Source organism: Pogona vitticeps, chromosome 1, assembly GCF_051106095.1.
Source record: "Pogona vitticeps strain Pit_001003342236 chromosome 1, PviZW2.1, whole genome shotgun sequence".
NCBI lineage: Eukaryota > Metazoa > Chordata > Lepidosauria > Squamata > Agamidae > Pogona > Pogona vitticeps.
Window position 1 is genome coordinate 67,246,038 of NC_135783.1, and position 19,654 is coordinate 67,265,691.

General features: G+C 37.9%; 1 protein-coding gene across 7 annotated transcripts in view; it reads right to left on the reverse strand.

Annotated features, from left to right (window-relative positions):
* Positions 1-19,654, reverse strand: part of PACRG (parkin coregulated) — a 323,734-nt gene that overhangs the window by 258,862 nt on the left and 45,218 nt on the right. For all 7 annotated transcript variants that reach the window (XM_072994479.2, XM_072994458.2, XM_078383212.1 and 4 more), the window contains exon 2: positions 16,540-16,674. In XM_072994479.2, coding sequence (XP_072850580.2) covers positions 16,540-16,674 — 135 coding nt within the window. The remainder of the gene's footprint in view (positions 1-16,539; positions 16,675-19,654) is intronic.

Genomic DNA, 19,654 nt, shown 5'->3' on the forward strand with positions numbered 1-19,654 from the left:
TCCAGTGCTCCCTTCGGGCAGGGGACAAGGTGGCGACGACTTGAGCTGGAGGTGAACCCCAGCACTCACACTAGAGGAGGTGATTGGGTTGGGGAGGCAACAGGAGATGGAGGTGGAGGAGCAGCTATCCACTAACTGCTCCTCCGCCTATGGCAAGGGTCAAAATTAGGGGGGTCATATACACAGAAAAATATGGTATATTTTTTCATGAGAAATTATGAGTTGTTCTGAAAGAAATAGGTGTGCCTCAGCACTTGATTGTCCTGATGCATAACTTGTATGTCTTGCAATACAAAAAGCTACCATTAGGACAGAAGATGGAGAGACATAATGACTTCCAATATGCAAAGGTGTCAGACAAGGGTGCATTTTATCCCCTTCTGTTAAATGTGTGCAGAACATATCATATGGAAAGTACGACTAGATTCAGATGAAGGAGGAGTGAAAATTGGTGGAAGAAACATAAATTGTTATCCAGATGATGTTATCCAGATTTTAGTTATCCAGATGATGCCATCATACTCACAGAAAGCAGCAATGACTTGAAATGATTTTTAGTAAAAGTAAAGGGAGAAAGTGCCAAAGCAGGACTGCAGTAGAACATTAAGAAGTTAAAAAGAATGGTTACATAAGAACTACACAACTTTAACAGTGACAATGAAGAGATTTAAATAATTAGAGATTTTGTGTACCAGTCATCAGTCCAAATGGAGGCTGCAGTCAAGAAATCAGAAGACTGAAATTAGGAAGAGCAGTAATGAAGGAACTAGAAAATATCATCAAATATAAGGATGTGTTGCTGAAGACCAAGACCAGAATCATCCACACTCTTGTACTTCCAGTCACCAGGAATGGGGATGAAAACTGACAGGAGAAAAAAAGATTTGTTTGAAATATGGTGCTTGACATTCAAGGAGCATGCAGTCAAGGACCATTTGCTCTTTACTGTAATCTTGCAGAAAATGTTGTGTTTTATTAACGTTCATATTTTGCATTTCATATCCTTACTTTAATCCCCACATACGCTCAACACAAATTATACATTCTTAAAGTATAATTTTAAGAAGATAGCATTGTTTAATGTATCACTGATGTAAGAATACAAAATCAGAATGTAATGAAAGCGCAATGTGAATAAATGCCATTGAGCTTCTTCCAATTGTTTATTTTATCACTGATTAAGAATTGTTTTGCAAGTGTGAAATCAATCTACATTCATCAAAGTATGAACATCAATGCAACATGTCACCTGACTTAAGGGTATTCTCTAATGTCTAATTAATATTTGTTAAATAGAGAATTTACACTGATGTAAAACTTGTAAACTACTGAAATGTGAATTAATGAATTGGAAGAGTCTCAAATACAGGGATGATTCATAAGGGAAGGATTTATTTTTACTAAAGTAGAATAATTCTTCTCCATTTGATGCTGTTATGATGGATTTTTGAGCTGCGTTATCCTCTTGAAATAATCCTTGTTGAATATTATTTTCCCCATGTACTTATTTTTGGTACAGGTTATAAACAATATAAAGGTAGATTCTCTCAATTTCTTTTCCTACAAAAGACATTGCACTTGCTACATTATAATGGATGAACTGTAAATATAACGGCAATACATTTTCATTGAATCTTGGGAATAATGAATGGGCATCTTATAAATGGATGAAAGTTCTGTAATTGCTTCTAAGCCTACTTTTCCCTTAGTGGATTGTATCTGAATTGCTTGAAATGTGTTGGTTAATATTTTTGTGAAAATCTTATATATAACTGGTAAATGACTTATTGATCCAAAGTTCTGAAAGTGACTTTTGATCCTTTTCTGAAACAAAAGTATGATTATGGCACAATTCAATTTTGTAACTGTATTTTGCTTAATGCATTTTGGGGACGGCAGCTGCTAGGCGTCTGACATCGAGTATGTCAAAGACCAAACTAGAAAGAAGTCAGATTAGAGAAACCTCCTCCCAATTCATGTTACAGATGCACAATGTGGATTCAGACTACTGCTATCCAAAAATCAATTGTTTACCATATGTATCACATTCTGGCTTTAGCTACAATACACATTAGAATACAGAGGTCATCATACGCACATTCTGGTCAAAAGAAAACACTCACTGAAAGCATGAAGGAAATCTGTTGTGATTCTGTGTCTCTGTATGTATCTCCTAGTGCAGTGGTTCTTAACCTTGGGTTACTGAGGTGTTTTTGGACTGCAACTGCCAGAAGCCTTCACCACTAGCTGTGCTGGCTGGGGTTTCTGGGAGTTGCAGTTCAAAAACACCTCAGTAACCCAAGGTTAAGAACCACTGTCCTAGTGTACAGTATGTAGGAGCATTACTAAGGAACTACAGTAACTTCAGCTGAAGGCAGCACAGTTTTCACTGGGGTTCCTGAAGTTGAATTCTTTCTGGATTCAAAGATACAGAAATGTGGCATATGTCTGTCCACTGTTGTTGGACTCCACATTCTGGAGAAGTTACTTGGACACATTATCGGATGGCAATAACTACAGTGGTGCCTTGCTTAATGATGATAATCCGTTCCAGGAAAATCGCCATTAAGCGAAAACATCGAAATGCGAAAAAAACCATTGAAATGCATTGAAACCCCTTCAATGTGTTCCAATGGGGTCAAAACTCACAGTCCAGCGAAAATCCTCCATAGGGCAGCCATTTTCGCTTCCTGTCTTGCGTGGAATCTGTCCCAGAAAACAGCGGGGAGCCATTTTGTTTACCCGGTGGCCATTTTGAAACCGCCAATCAGCTATTTAAAAAACGTCGTTTTGCGAAGAATCAGTTCCCGAAGCAGGGAACTGATCATCGCAAAGCGAAAAAACTCATTTAGACCATCATTTTGCGATTGCAATTATGATCGCAAAAAGATCGTCGTAATGCGGTTTTGTCGTAATGCGGGGCAGTCGTAAAGTGAGGCACCACTGTATTAGATATAACAAGACCAGAGCAGTTAATACTGGAACTCAGGTTTCAAGTCCTAAATCCAAGAGGACCCAAACAAATGATAGGGACAGTAGCAAACAGGCCTAATATCAAGCACCAGGGCTGATATGGGAGCTATGGGACCATGCCAATTTTTATTTTTAAAATTTTGTAGTCACTATGGGATCGGTTGTCATGTATACCGTTAAAGATGCCCATTTTATTGTCTCATCTTTACTTTGAAAATATACTGTCCTTTTCTATAACAAAATGGCACTTATTGTAGGAAATAAAATTAGCTTTGCTCAGATTAGATCAAATTAGTTTAAACTCCACTTTATTCCTATAAACATGATGGTTCTGTGTTCCAAATGAATTTAAAATGTGAAAGTACACATACTTGGTATTCTTAAAATCTGCACTGGTAAGCTTTATGTTATGCTTTGCCATACCAGGACTAGAAAAGCTATTGTAAAGCATGGAAGGGAGCAGTGTTACAGAAAAGAAATGTTATGGTGTGCTTTAAAACTGAAGTAATATACATGGCTGTTTAAGAGGGGGAGCATACAACCCTTAAATTTAGGGTTCAAAATAGACAAGCTGTATCACTGCATAACTATACAGTTAACATGTACTGGGGTGTGGTACACATCAGAAAAGAGAAGACAAATAGTTTAAGTCCAAATTTTTCTTACTGAATTGGCTTGAAGAATGGGTAATCAGAGCAGCCCACTCAGATACATGTTTCTATGCAGGCCAGCCTTGTCGTTTGTATGTGTTATACCACTAGTGCAGTTGTTACTGGTTGTGCAGGACATTGTCTGGCTGCAACAATTTTCACAGGTCCTAATAAAGCAGTCTGCAGTTCGGTACCTGCTTACATATTACTAAAAAAGAGAGTTAAAAGGACACCAAAGACTAAACCCCTACTGAGTTTTTATGGTGATGGTAACACAATGAACATGCATCACGTTGGCAGACTACCACAAACATTAAAACATTAACATAGCCATGTGCTGTTGCAGGCTGAGTCACATGACACTGTGCCTGTGTTAACTTCTTAACTTTGGACTATTTGCAAATAAGATTTATACCAGTTGCATTAAACCAACAAGTAGGAATTTGGTCAATATGTAGTAAATTGCATGGGCTAATTTCTATGCACAAGTGCAAAATTATAAATTTTCTCTGTCTCATTCTCATTTAAAGAGAATTCTAACACATTTCACTAGAGGGGAGAAGGCTGTGGCCAGCTGACTTCAATGATCATCACTGATTTAATAGGAATCAGAAATAGTTTTGGTGGAAATGCTTGCATTGTCTTAATGATCATTGTTGCTTCTGTCATTTTATATTTATATAAGCTGCCCATTTTGAAATATTTCGCTACGTTTTAAAAGAATGATAAAAATGTCTTAAATACGGTATGATTTTCTGTCTATGAATAATGATAAAAAATTCACAGACCGAGAGTTGACTTGTGATTCTTTAATTACAGCATTTAATTTTAATATGTACTTAATTAAAATATAACTTGTTAATTTATTAGCCTTGGGTTATAACTGTGATACCAATTTTCAAGCCTCTAATATGTCCCCCAGCACATAATTTATTTCATAACACTGAAACAGTTTTTAGTGATTATGCCTTAAAACTATTGCAAAACATTTTCTTGGTTGATACTGACAAAAAAAGTGAAGAAAAACCCTGGGAACTCAATGCTTCTGCTATTTAAGGAGCCTGCTGAAGTATATAAAGTTGGGCATGCAGCTCTGTTCAAGCAATATAACATAGCTTTAAATGAGGAGATTTTTCCTGCAAATACTTACATTATTATGCATGTTATATTTAATGCCATACAAAAAGCCTATACATTAATAGCAAATTAATTTGCTAAGACCTTTCCTTATGTAGCCCAAACCCCTCAAACCACAGAAGCTGTCAGGAAGCCAAGGGATTTTCAAGATTTGCAAATTGCTATTCCAGGCAAACTGGGAGAGCAATCTGGCAGAGGCACACATCAGCACAGATCATTCTGCCTGGTCATGCCCTCAATATTAAAAAATAGGAAACAAAGAGAAACAAAATGGCAGGCATCATGATATCATTACAGCCTTTCTCATCAGGACTCTACCTACCAGCACCATTGACCATATCTAAGATATCTGGAGGGCATTAGGATGGGGTGGGACTGCCATAGACATTTTAGGAATTCTGGATACATACAGTTGGTTGCTTCATCTCATAAAATATATTTTAAATCTGGAAAAGATTCAGAAAAGGGCCTGAAAAATTATCAGGAGGTTGAAGCACCGTCCCCATGAAGAAAAGCTAAGGCATTTTAAGTAGAGATGGGGGTATTCATATTCATAAATTAATGTGCAGAGAGACTTGTCCTCCCACACCCTGCCTGGAGTGGCCAGCCAAGCGGGGAGACAGCGGAGTTCCTGGCGCAATTGGCGGGAAAAGCGGGACCTCTACAGCGCAGGACACGTGAGTGGATGGGCTGGTCCTGGGGGCCAGATCCTCATTAGGTCCAGATGGGACAGGAATATTCATATTCATTTACAAATACGAATATCTCTAAGTTCTTCCTTTTGACAAAGGAAAAGGGAAACAAATATTGATACAGATTATTGACCATCTGGGGACAATGAAAGTAAGCAACATTTCTCCTTCTTTTGCATGACAACAAATCATAGCCATAAACTTGATGAACTGGTGTTAGATACACTATGTTGTTGTTGTTATTTGCCATCAAGTTGCACTGTCTTATGGTAACCCCATGAATGAGCAATCTCCAAAATTTCCTGTCCTCAACAGTCCTGCTCAGCTCTTGTAAACTCAAGCCTATAGCTTCCTTTAGGGAGTCAATGCATTCTTATCTGGTCTTCCTCTTTTCCTGCTGCCTTTCACCTTTCCCAGTATTATTGTTATTTCCACAGAATCCTGCATTCTCATGACGTGCCGAAAGTAGGACAGTTTCAACATTTTTGCCTCCAGATATAGTTCAGGCTCTATTCAATCTAGAAGCCACTTTTTTTGTCTTTGTCTCAGTCGAAGGTATCTGCAAGGCTCTCTTATTCATTCTGAATGAATCAATTTTTCTCACTGTCAGCTTTCCTTCCTGCCAACTTTCTTTACTGCCCACCTTTCACGCCCATGAAAGGTGACTGGAAATATGATAGTGTGGATGATCTTGGTCTTGGTCTCCAGTGACACATCCTTACACTTGATCATCTTTTCTAGTTCCTTCACTGCTCTCCTTCCAAGTTCCAGTCTTCTTCTTATTTCTTGACTGCAGTCTCCGTTTGGATTGATGATTGAACTAAGGTATGCAAAATCTATAGCTATGTCAATTTCTTCATTGTTAATGCTAAAGTTGTGTAGTTCTGCTGTAGTCTTGATTTTGGTCTTTTACTGTTTTCCAACAGCATTTTTTCACCTAGATGTGACACCAGCCACAGGCTTACAAAAGAATTAAGTAGTGCTTAGCATAGTAAATTACAACTAGAGAACTCGGCAAAATCCTTACTGATTCAATAAACCTATTCTAGTTACAATTTACTACACTAAGCAACAAGATTTCAGCCACTCATTACTAGCCGGAACCACCACATTCACAGATGATTTACTTGTACAAACCAAATGCAAGGGACAAATACAATAGGAGAGCTACTCTTTTCCTTTATGTGTGACTGTGAACGTCTGAAAAGCATCTGGCTAGCCAGGACTGGAAACACTATACAGTACTATTGGCATGATTCAGCAAGGCAGTGTTGATACTGTGATAGCTGGCCCAGCAAATTGCTTCACAGCAAGAATGCAATGCACCAATCAACTTTTTCTTTCATTTTCTACATTGCTAGAAATCTAGAAGTGAGTTGCATTATCTTTTCGAACAGCAGTAGCTTAATGTAGCTATAATGTCTTTAGTTAAAGCACTTCACATCGGAATTGCTCATGTTGCTTCTTCAGCAGTGAGCAAGCTCCTGTCATTCCATTTTGCTTTTCCCAGGTGGAAACTAAAGTACTAGCTACCCCATTTTTGTGCAGTAGAAAATAAATGATACTCCTTTGTTTTCTGGGGGGGGGGAGTTCTCAAATATGATCCTGTTTAGGAGGACAGAAGCAGTTTCAGTCTGTTCTCAACTGCACACACAGTCTCTTTCAAACAAGAACAGCAATAATCTATCCATCGTCCTTGTGGCATTAATTTAAAATTAAATTGCTAACCACAATGCAGTCTCTTAAGTAATATATCTTCAGTAAGTCCTGCATGAAGCCAGCCCCAGGCAAATAAAATAGCAGTAGGTCTAGACATAATTTCAGCAGTAAAGAGTCAGAACATATTCATTCCAGGAAAAGAATTCAAGAATATTTAGTGAAGCACCGATTGATGCAGCCTTGAAAGTGGGGGAGGTCACCTAACCTTGCCATTGAGTGGTGCTAATCATTGTTGAGTCCAAAGATTGCACAAGCTGCTTCTTTTTAAACCAAAAAATATTCCAGCTAGCATGGCCAGCAGCCATAGCTGGATCTGTGAAAACAGATGCTTTTGCCATTATAGTTAAACAACTCTGAAAATACTTAGCACCACACTCATCATGAATGAGAGACGATAGCCTTTCTTCATGCATCCTGGAAGTGAAGAAGAACATATGGTTTTTAGGAAGACGCTTCAGATTCAGGACAAACCATGCCAACGCACAGAACTAGACTTTGAAGCGGCTAAGTCCGGAAGAATGTAGTCTCTTAAAAAGTGCTGCCTTAGTACCAACTGTGAGTTTCCTGGTATCAGTGCTGGTGTATCATAATTTGCTGCCTGAATGATAACCAGAAGACTCTTCCCACTACACTTTTAAAACTTTTGCATGACAAATCAGACATTAGTTCTTTCTATCATGTACCTCCCCTACTCGGAGCTTGACAAAGTTTCTTTCCTGAACAATATCTCACAGAATTTGCCAGCTAATGACAATAAATGTTATGGGATTCTGAGACAGGTTACCAAAGACAGAAGCATATAAACAAAGAATAACAGAGTTGGAAAGGGTCTATAACTCCAACCTCTTCTCAATGCAGGAATCAAAATCAAAGCATATCTGACAGCTGGTTGTCTAATTTTCTCTTGAATATTTCCACCATAGCAGTGCTCACTACCTCCTGAGTTAATTGGTTCCATTGTCATACTGCTCTGTTAGGACGTTTTTCTGATATTCAATCAAAATCCGGATTCCTTTAACTTAAGCCCATTATTATGTGTCCTGCATTCTGGGATGACTGAAAATTGATCTGGCCCCTTCTCAGTAGGACAATCTTTAAAGTATTTGAAGAGTGCTATCATATCTGCCCTCAGGCTTTGATTTCTAGTCCTCTGATCATCCTTGTTGCCCTCCTCTGAACTTGTTCCAGTCTGTTGGCATCCTTCTTAAAGTGCAGTGTTCAGAACTCAGCACAGTTCTCAGGATGAGGCCTAACCAGTGCCAAATAGAGGGGAACCAGTACTTCACAGGATTTGGAGACTATAATTTACAGTGCTCCCCCTGCCTCAGTACCATGTTTCCCCAAAAATATGACAGGGTCTTATATTAATTTTTGCTCCAAAAATGCAATAGGTTTTTTTTTCAGGGGATGTTTTATTGTACAGTCCTGTCATCTTCTTCTGGTTGCTGCACAATGGTGGAGGGGGGGGTTCACTTAACTGGGGCTTATTTTGGGGATAGGGCTTATATTACGAGCATCCTGAAAAATCACACTAGGGCTTATTTTCATATTAGGTCTTATTTTCGGGGAAACAGGGTGCCACCTGAAGCAGACTGCTTGACTCTGTACAAACACAGTCTCATATTCAAATGAATGATTTCAGATAATGTCAGTATTCCTGTCTTGCACCTCCAATACTCAGCTACTCTGAACAGGAAACTTGGAAACTCATCATTGCTTATAAGAACAGTGTCAGTACATTTACTGATGTAATTCACACAGGGGATATATATTTTAACAAGCATGTCAGTGACAGAAGTCTTATATTATTCCTGTAATTTGATATGCATTTGGAAGAGATTAATAGTTGGATAAAAATATATAGCTTCAATAAGATTAAGATGATCCAGAATTTGTTTTCCTGCTAACAGTGCCACATCAGAATGAACTAAGCATGACAGAGGCACAAATGAAAACATCAAAATAGATATTGATTTTCCTGATGGTCATATTGTCAATGCAATTTGGTTTGTTACCTGCCAAACCACTTTCTATCTGTGTAGCCCTTCAGTAAAAAGAAGGACCACGATTGGTGATATGACAGAGTGAACCATTCATGATTCTTTTAACTAGGAAAGGAATTTGGATTTACCTCAAAGGCAGAATTTAAAAAATCATGAAAACTCCATAGGTGACATTGAACAGATATTTACTTTCTGACAAGAAGCAACCAACTATATTAAGACTGGGTCAGAGGAAGGTTCTGGTTTTGGTTGCTGGCTGGGAGTGACTGCTTGGTGACCTTTGTCTGAATCTCCATTTTGTTTTACTTGCTCACTCAAAACAAAACAACTTTTCATCCTTGTTTTATCTCTTGTCGTCTGTTCCCTGCTGCTGGAGTGCAATTGTTGACTGAGGTTTCTGTGTGCAATTTAAACATTAGAGCACAACAGAAACAAACACTTGTAAATGGCCACATTTGTAGCTAGAAGAGATGGCGCTATCAGGTTTGAAGCACACTGTGATAACAAGATGTCTCCCCAATGTTACCGTTTACCTGCTAGGCATGCTCCCTTTTAGGAGGAGTAGCTGCTTTAACAGAAGGAGGAGGGGCCATTTGTTTTCCTCCTGGCTGCCAATCTAGCCCACTTTGAAGCTTATAACACTGCGTGTTTCCCCTTGGGTCCACAGTAATGTGAATTGTCTTTATCCAAGTGCCTAACAAATCATTGTCACCGTGCAGCAGCCGACCTTTCTTTTCAATCTATGCACTTTTCAGGAGTTATAAATCAGTTGACTTTCAAGCTCGATGAGATGGCATATGCCCTGGTTTGAAGAACAGATGGAGGCTTGGGGGGAAATTGTTTCTGCAGGCTTGCTACAAGCAGCACAGCTCCATAAAAGTGAACTATTCACACTAATTTCTCACATAAATTATACAGGCAGAGAGTACCAGCCCATTCGGCAGAAAAAAAATCTTTCATCTAGTTTTCAGAGGTCATTTAACAAATTTAAATCAAAGTTATTTCTGATACATGAGTGAGTTTTCAGTCCACATAGTTTCAAGAAATGACAATTTGCATCCAATAAAGCAATGGCTTTTAGTTTTGAAGGCAAAAAAGGAAACCACAGAATTAGATGTTAAAGAATGTTAAAGAACTACTTGCCTCTAGAATGCTACAATAAGTAACAGTAACAGTCAAATTAATAATTGACATAATAGCCCTCTCTGCTATAAAAATTAGGTATTGTTTCTCCTCACGCCTGTTTTCAACTTCTCTTAATACCTCAAATTTAAATTGTAGTTTGTCTGTTATTTAAAAAAAGAAAAGAAAAAGAAATCTATGGCATTTCCAAGGCAACAACCTTTATCCTAGGAGAAACAAATTACTCAGCTGTTAAATCAATGTACATGTCACTATTTTAATAAATATGATTCTTTACTTCAACAGGTGGGAATCATTTCATTAAATGTTTGAATTATAATATGAAAGCAAAGGAAATAAAGAAAGGGTATTGTAATCAACAGCCACCATTAAAAGAGAAGAGTCTCGAGTAGGAAAAAACAGTGATGGCACAGTGAATAATAGTCTTTTTGAAATGTATCATGATCATTAATGCCAAGTACTGGTAGCTAAATAATTACTCTGACTTCTAAGGTTATAAAACATCTTTTGTTATGTCAGAAATATGTTTCATTTGGATGAATTGTTTCATCTTTTATTCAATAAATAGCAGTATAATCAAAACAAGGAAAGAAATCCTCTCATAAAATCATTTAAAGGAAAATAAGCAACCTTGAAAACTTTATACATTAAAAAATCAATATGAAAGGGTAATGTCGATGCAGCTACTGTCTATTCTGTCTCATTAAATGTCTTTAGTATGAAATTTACAGTGCATATTTACAGAACTGGGGAGAGAGATTGGAACATTTATATTTTACATGTTTTGCAAAAGCAACAACATACTGCAGTAAAACTAAAGAAATCTCTTTTATTTGGAACAACCCCGTGAAAAAAGAGGATGGAAAATCCAAGTGTAAACATGAATTTTTCACAAATGAATTCTGAATAGTGTTTTTCATATCCTATAGGCAAAAATCTCTTCCAGTAATATTAGTTCCAAGGGGCAGGGGAGCCCTCATTGGTCACAATGCAGGGTGGATTTTTTTTGGAGAACCATGGCACAGGAGGAAAGAGTTAATTGTCCCATCCTGCATGGTGTGGTTCTCTCCTCCAAAATATCAGGCCTCCTCATGTCTGTGAATAACTTTTTAAAAACTAAGTGGACTTCCTAACAGTGTTTAGTATCACATTTTATTAGGCTCTCCATTATTTTAAGATTGAGCTGGTAATTCTGTGCAGAAAGTTTGTTACTGTATTCGTTTCATTTTGCCTGGCAAATTGCAAAAAGCATGGAACTAGAAATTAAGTAACTTTACTGTGCATAAAAAGAGCTTTACTAGAACTAAAGAATCTTCACTATGCAGTCTAAAGAAAAATGTCATTATTCTTTCTAAATTTATCATGTTCTAGTGGGTCCACAAAACCATGCACTATTCTATAAAATGTGTTTATGTGTATTTATTTATATAATCAATCCTTCCACTTCAAGAAGGGTGCTGACTAATTGGAACAAGTTCAGAGGAGGGCAACAAGAATGATCAGGAAGCTTGAAACCAAGCCCTGTGAAGAAAGACTGAAAGTTGTTGTGGGTTTTTCAGGCTCTTTGGCCGTGTTCTGAAGTTTGTTCTTCCTAATGTTTCACCAGTCTCTGTGGCCGGCATCTTCAGAGGACAGGAGTAGCACTCAGTGCTCTGGTGCAGTTTGTTTGGGAGTTGACTATTTATAGCTGTGAGATCAGCTTTTGTCCTTTTCAGGAGATGGGTGATTATGGTGATCAGTGTGTTTTTGTTGTGGGTGTATTGTTGTGATAAGGAGGAGAGATTATCTGTCACTGTGATAAATGGGTGTCGTTAGCTGGTCTTTGGTTAGTCAATCACAACAATACACCCACAACAAAAACGCACTGATCACCATAATCATCCATCTCCTGAAAAGGACAAAAGCTGATCCCACAGCGATAAATAACTCCCAAACAAACTGCACCAGAGCACTGAGTGCTACTCCTGTCCTCTGAAGATGCCAGCCACAGAGACTGGCGAAACGTTAGGAAGAACAACCTTCAGAACATGGCCAAAGAGCCTGAAAAACCCACAACAACCATTAGATTCCATCCGTGAAAGCCTTTGTGAATACATTAAAGACTGAAAGAATTGGGCATGCTTGAGAAGAGAAGACTGAGGGGAGATAGGATAGCACTTTTCAAATACCGGAAAGGCTGTCATAATGAGGAGGGGCAGGAGGTGTTCTAAATCTTCACAGAGTACAGGACACGGAAAAATGGGCTTAAGTTACAGGTAGTCAGCTTTCGTTTGAATATCAGGAAAAACTTCCTGTTAGAATAATACAACAATTGAACCAATTACCTCGAGAGCTAGTGAGTGTTCCAGCACTGGAGGCAAATTTAGATAACCAAAGATATCCTTTGATTTTTAATCCTGCATTAAACAGGGGTTTGGATTTAATGGCCTTATAGGCCCCTTACAACTTCATTATTCTATGATTCTAAAGCCTGAGATGAAATCAACTATACAGAGCAATTTACACATTATGTTTCTAGTTGAAAAATACTCTCCAGCACTCTCTCCTTCTGTCCCTCACACACACCTTTATATGCAAAACAATATTTCTGAAGCCAGGAAAAATCCCAACAAATCAGCTCTTAGTTCCATTCACCAACATTCTTCCACACCTCCCAGCTTTTAAAACTGTCACTTCTGATACACTTCCAACCTACAACTGTCAATCAAACCCCAGGCACTCACCATGCATGCCAAGACAAACCTGTATTAAAACATACTTACAATATAGAATCACCATGGCCAGCAATGGGATGAATCACAGAGGCAAATTGCTTCTATTCCTCATTGTGTAACAAGCCATGTGACTTGCGCATGACAAGGAATACAAGCTGTGCCTTATTAACTAGCAGCAGTGCACTACTGTGATTTTTGCCATTGCATTGATACTGAAGTAACTAGTCAAAGGGATTCTGGCCAATTTATTTAAAAGCAAGGGAGATATCTTAAAATGTATGTTATTTTTGACAACACAAAACCCCAGATGCTTTTGCCCTATCAAAAATTCATTTTGGACACTTCTAAATTATTTTATTATGCAAATAAAACTCATAAATAAACTATACAACACAAGTAATGATCTAAGAAACAGTATAGAGCAATTTAATTGATCAGCTAGAAAAACACACCAGAATTTTTTACAAAAATTGATTAGAAGCATTTTGAAATAAACAGAAAGACATGCACTGTGGTATTTCAATAAACACTATATTTACATCATATTTTGCCAGGTAGGGATAAAATATTGCATAGGATCCTGTCCCCCATCACCACCACCCAATTTTAAATGTTCTACTATATCAACACAGAATGGGAAGACAGCAAGGAAGGAATACCTTACCACCTTCTCTCTGACCCACATTCAGCATCCCACCTCCTTAGAAAAAAAGGCCCATACAGCTTGGCTATTGTTGTAGCAAGAAAATGCAGCACCAATGTTTATCCCTCTACAAAATAACTCTATAAGAGATACATTATACAATAAATTTCAGTATTCTTCTTTCAATCCGTATTTCCACAGCTGAGTGCCAAACTACTGTTTTAATTGTTTATATTTTTACTTTTTTTTTGTTTTAATGATATTACTGCTTTTATTTGAATGTAAATATTGCTAGCTACCGTGAATGACATTTTGGGGGGAAATGTAGAGTATAAATGTAGCAAATATATAATAAATCTTCCCATGTACTTTCAGAGAAATTACTTGGAAAGCTGTTCCTATGATATCAGAAGGAAATTGTCTCCATTTATAGATGTGTCTTAATTGTTAAACTGAAAAAAAATCAGTGGTTTTATGACATATTTTAACAGATATTGATTAACTGCTATAGTGAGAAAGAAAGTGGGGGGAGAGGAAATGTGTGAGGAATAAGGCAAGGGAAACAGGGAGGGAGAAAATGGAATGGCACTGACAGAGGGAGAGAGGAGCAACATTTAAAAAAACCACCTTCCCCAGACCTTCCACAGATGATCAGGAGAAGCGCTTAATTGACAAATGATCAGGTTACAAAGGGTTGTTTGCTGTTTGGAAGGGAGGAACACACTAAATGGTAGCTCATTTCTCACTCTACCAACAGACCCTTTGTAGCCAAATCCACCCTACATAAAAAAAAAACCAAGTCTGGACAGGCCCTGATTCTCCCTTTTTGGGAGAAAAACCTGCCCACTCTTATCTTTTCAGTCACGGCTAACCATTTACAGTTTAACCATTTCTATTCTTTGGTTGCTGTCTCTTGAGCTCAGTTTCCCTCTCACACCACTTTCCTTCATTTATTAAATCAAACATATAATAAAGTTTGCCATAAGCAAAGGAAAAGTGTGCTGCTTATATACTGCCCTGCAGTGCTTAAAGTACTCTTTGGGAGGTTTACAATTTTAATTATGCAGGCTACACACTCCCATCCCAACAAGCTGGGTACTCAGTTTACCAGCCTCAGAAAGATGGAAGGTTGAGTCAACCTGAGCCTATTGGGATCGAACCCAGGGTGTGGACGGAGTCTTGACTGCAGTATTGTAGGTTAACCACTGCACCATGAGGATAATTTAAAACAGACTTCTAAATATAAGCAGAAATAGAAAGTTTAAGATAAAGTTTCCTATAAAAGCTCAACATTTAAAAAAATCCCAAAGCCAAACCATCTGCAATATGCAGCCATAAAAGAAAAGATATAAAATGATTCTCAGATATCCTTACAAGGATCCACTACATGAGCTTTCATACAAACTGATGGAGCACCACCACAAAAACAAGTAAGTCCCCCCCCATCCCCACCCCCTAGTTCTTCCCTATTACTAATGTCAAACAGCAAGTCACTGTTCTGTCAATTTCTCAGAAAACATTTTAGGCCCAAGTAAAGACATAGCTACATAGAGCTATTAATTTTGACATGAAACATGTTGGTAGGTTTCTTTGTTTGACATGATGGCCAGTATCCTGTTCAATATTTACTCATGCACAGCTCCAATTGCAGAAGCTACCAAGGTGGTCTGATCTGGTCATGCAGTCAGGCTATGACAGCACACGACCAACAGGTCATCAGATCACTATTGCAGTTTCCATGGTTGCAGTTCTGTAAATGTAAATATTAAATGGGATAATGACTGATATGTTTTCTATTGTGCTTCATTGCTGATTTTTTTTATACACGACAAATGATAATAACAGCAATAACAAATAATTTTCATTCATCAGAGTATCTTGCTTATTCTTATTTTAATAAATGAAATCATGGCAGTTTAAATAAAGATTATATTTTTAACATAACTCACTCAAATGTTCAAGGAATGGGGTTTGATCCACTCCCCAGTGCTCAGCTCTTGGTATCCCACCCACCTACCCCTGTTTTCTACATTCAGCCAGACAAACAACATACATACACAAGGAACATCCTTCTTTGATAATAAACATAATTAAATAGAAACAAAACAGGTTAAAGATCAGCATTCATTTTTCAAATTAAATTTAAAAGCCTGCTCTAGTTACTTAAAAGATTGGCAAGTTTTACAAATAACATCACTGAGCCTTTTAGAGAGAAACACTGCTGCATTAGAATGAAGTCATTAGGCGATACATTTATTTTGAAGCCAATTAACCTTTTGTCAGAGATGTCGGAACCATAATGGTTTCAGCAGTGGAGGTCAGCCTCTAACAGGGGCACGTATGACAGCGATTACGCTGTCTGACATATGCTGCAGACTGGGAGTGCAGCCGTGGAATGAGAATCTGCCTTCGTTTGTATTCTGCTCTGTATTTCAAGGGAGCAGACAATCTTGACCTATCCATTTAGGTAATTAAAGCTTCCATTTGGAACTGTCCTGCAGGAAGGTGAAATTTGGGGGGAGATAAATGGCTGCTGCTCACTGTATCCAGCCACTTCCATCATTTGATGGACTGCCTGAAATAGGTTGGGTTGCCAAGTCCTCATAAAAATAGAGATGAATTGAGCAGGAGACAATTCTCTAAGGCAAAGCAACTCTGTCATCTTCCTTTTTGCAGCATATAATTTAATTGTTAGCCAAGGTAGATGGCTGACTCAGGAGGCCACACTCTAACTGCTCCCACACCACCTTCTATTTGCTAAGAAATTACTCCACTTTACTTACTTATAAGCCAACCCTTTTTCTGGCAATGGGAGATGTCACTTCAATAAACACAACTGGCTGTCACAGCTGTGCTCTGACTTACCTTCCAGGCTATTTTGTTTCCCCTTGTATCATGCTCAAGGGCAATTGGGAAGTCACCTCGCTCATAAAACTTGCGAAAGGCTGTGGGCTTTGTTGGTCTCTCCTTAAATGCTCCTGCAGCCGGGGGACCTTTCACCTAGGAATAGTAATAATAACAATAGTAATAGTAGCAGTGATAGGAGTAATGACAACATAGGGACAATTTAAAAACGCTTCATGACAAATATGCTTATATGAAGAAACTCATTTCCAATGAAGTTAATAATTTACTGATACAGTATCTTTAAGGAACTGAAATTGTATTGTTTTCACTCTATAGAACTGATATAAATGTTCGATACTAAATGCTGTATTTTATTCTGGCTTTTAGTTTGGGGCAATTGATTCACATACTAGAAGTAGAGATTACTTTTAAAACACATGCCTAACAATTTGGAGAGCCACTCATTTAATGTGCAGTACATAAAAATGTTTAATCTTCAAACATATCATTTAAAACACATGTACAATGAAAATGATATTCATCATATGCAAACTGTTTATATGTTTAATTGTTTGTAGACTTTACCATGCTTCAAAGGCAACACATACATAAGCAAAATCAACAACATAACTGCAATTGAAAATAAAGAATTAGACTGCTTCTAAACAATAAAGCCAAAACTATGGCTGAAAGGAGAAGGGGACGACAGAGGATGAGATGGCTGGACAGTGTCTGCAAAGCAACCAACATGAAATTGCCACAACTATGGGAAGCAGTGGAAGATAGGAGGGCCTGGCGTGCTCTGGTCCATGGGGTCATGAAGAGTTGGACACGACTAAACAACGACGACGATGGCTGAAATCCAAAAGTAAGCTGCAGCTAGAGTAGGCTCATTAAATCAATGGAGCTTACACAGGTGCTGACTCACCAAATACCTATTGATTCCATGGGCCTACACCAGTTGTAACTTAGTGCTAGAATTAAACATACATATTACTCTCACCAACAGAATCATTGGAATAAGTACAAGGAAGCAGATAAATTATAAAATAATAGGCAGCTGGAGCTAATAGGTATAAAGTTGTTTGCCAACTGAAAGCTCTGGAATGAAATATATAGGCATTTCCTAATAGCCGGAACAACTAAAATACTGTACTGTCTTCCCATTTTGTTACTGTGAAGAACTGACAAGTAACAAAGTCTTGCCAAAGCTCACATTCTCTATGTATTTCTGCAGCCTGATGTATCTTTTGGTGCAGATCTCCTTGACTTTTTGGTGACACCTTACAGATAACATAACAACCACTCTCTTTTCTGTATCTTGGAGATAAAACCACCTTTGGCAGAGAGAAGATAGCAGATTGAAGTAGTTCTACTGACTTCTCTTCTATTCCTCCCTGACTTCAAAAGAAACACTTCAGCAAAATTGTTTAGGAGTGAAATTTTGAAACCTCCAATCAAAAAATCCCTTCATGTTTTTCAAAAGGTAGAATGTACACGTTTTCTTTATCCACATCTTTGTGTTCACTCAGCACAAAATATTTTCCAACTCAATTCAGAAAGTACAAAAATATTTGTATGTTCTTTCACAATGAACATTACACTAACATTACAAAGTATAAAACGCTTACAAGATGCAAACCCTGGGACTGACTCTGCTGCTAATAAATATAGTGGTCAGTAGTCAATTTAGATGCTCCATGGACAAGAAATTCATAGGATAATTTTAATAATGGAAAAAGTCTTTTCATAAGTCATAGATTGCTACTATGAATGGAACCTCCTTTCATATATAGAATAACTATCATGGATTCTTGAGTGGTTCAGGTTTCTGGCTGCAGAGCCAGAGGTTGGGAGTTCAATTTCCCACTGTTGTCTCCTTGACACGGGCTGGACTCAACAATCCATTCCATACAGTCCCTTCCAGCTCTGCAGTTCTAAGATTATTATCCCAGTGTAGCTTGGTCTCGCAGGTTAGGTAAAAGTAACAGCACAAAGACAATGTTTGTTTGGTCATCCCACCAAAAAGCTGGACCCTGAAAACAGTTCTTCAGCAATTACTGAACGGGAATGTGAACAAGAACATATAGTATAAAACTGCTCATGTGAATTACACAATATTTCTAAATAGAGGCAACTGGTGGACTGGAATAGGGTGGTACCTGACAAACAATAGAATTTGAAGGGGGGGCACTCCATTGCCCTGATCACAACCTCCTCTTTTCCCCAGTTCTTATAAAAGTATCCACTGATAGTAATCCAGAAGACTAAGAGATAGCCTTTCCATGCAAAATGCTTAGGTCTGGTGACTAAAGACCAAAGTAAGCTAATTTGCACAGTTCCAGGAGTGAAAGAAGCTTGTGCTGTAACAGTCAGATGCTCACATTAATTAAGAAAATCCACCTACTAGTCACAGGCTATATCTAACATCTGTTTTGGGATTTATTCTTGAACTCACCAGGCATGAATTCAACAACACTACGTATTTCTGTCTCAAGAACGTCTGCATACAGAGATGATGATGTCTTACGGAACTTTCGTAAGGATTACAGAGATAAGGTAACTGAAGCACTTTATTTATTATAAAATGCTAGGTGCTGAATTGCAATGCTGAGGGTAAGATGTTGTCAATTTCAGGCCAATTTCCAAACAAATAGGAAAACAAAGCAAAACCAAACCAAACTGCAAGGGCAAAGTCATTGTAATAAAATCCCCATGATTCTTTTTAATATGGTGAACTGAATGCTTACTGTAGTTGTGGTCTATGGCAATATTCAATTTGGAAAAAGGGGGGTTGAAACTTAGTATCAAAAGATTCAGGAAATCTAGATTTAAAAAACCTTTCAAAATCCCTGAAAGTATAAACTCTTCTAGGAATTCCAGGAAATACATGCTGCTGTTGCTGTTATTTCCTTCAGCAAATAGCACTTTTCCATCCTTTATTACACTGAGACTATGAGACAGTCTTTAAATCTCCAGGGCACAGTAGAACATGGTTAAGTTTCCAAAAAAATACCTCAGCCAATGATTGCACACTAGTCAGAATCCTGTTTCGCATGTTATATGGTATAAGTTGTGTGACATCATCAGCCACAGCTGAGGTGATGTTTAGGAAATTTTTAATTGCTCCTAA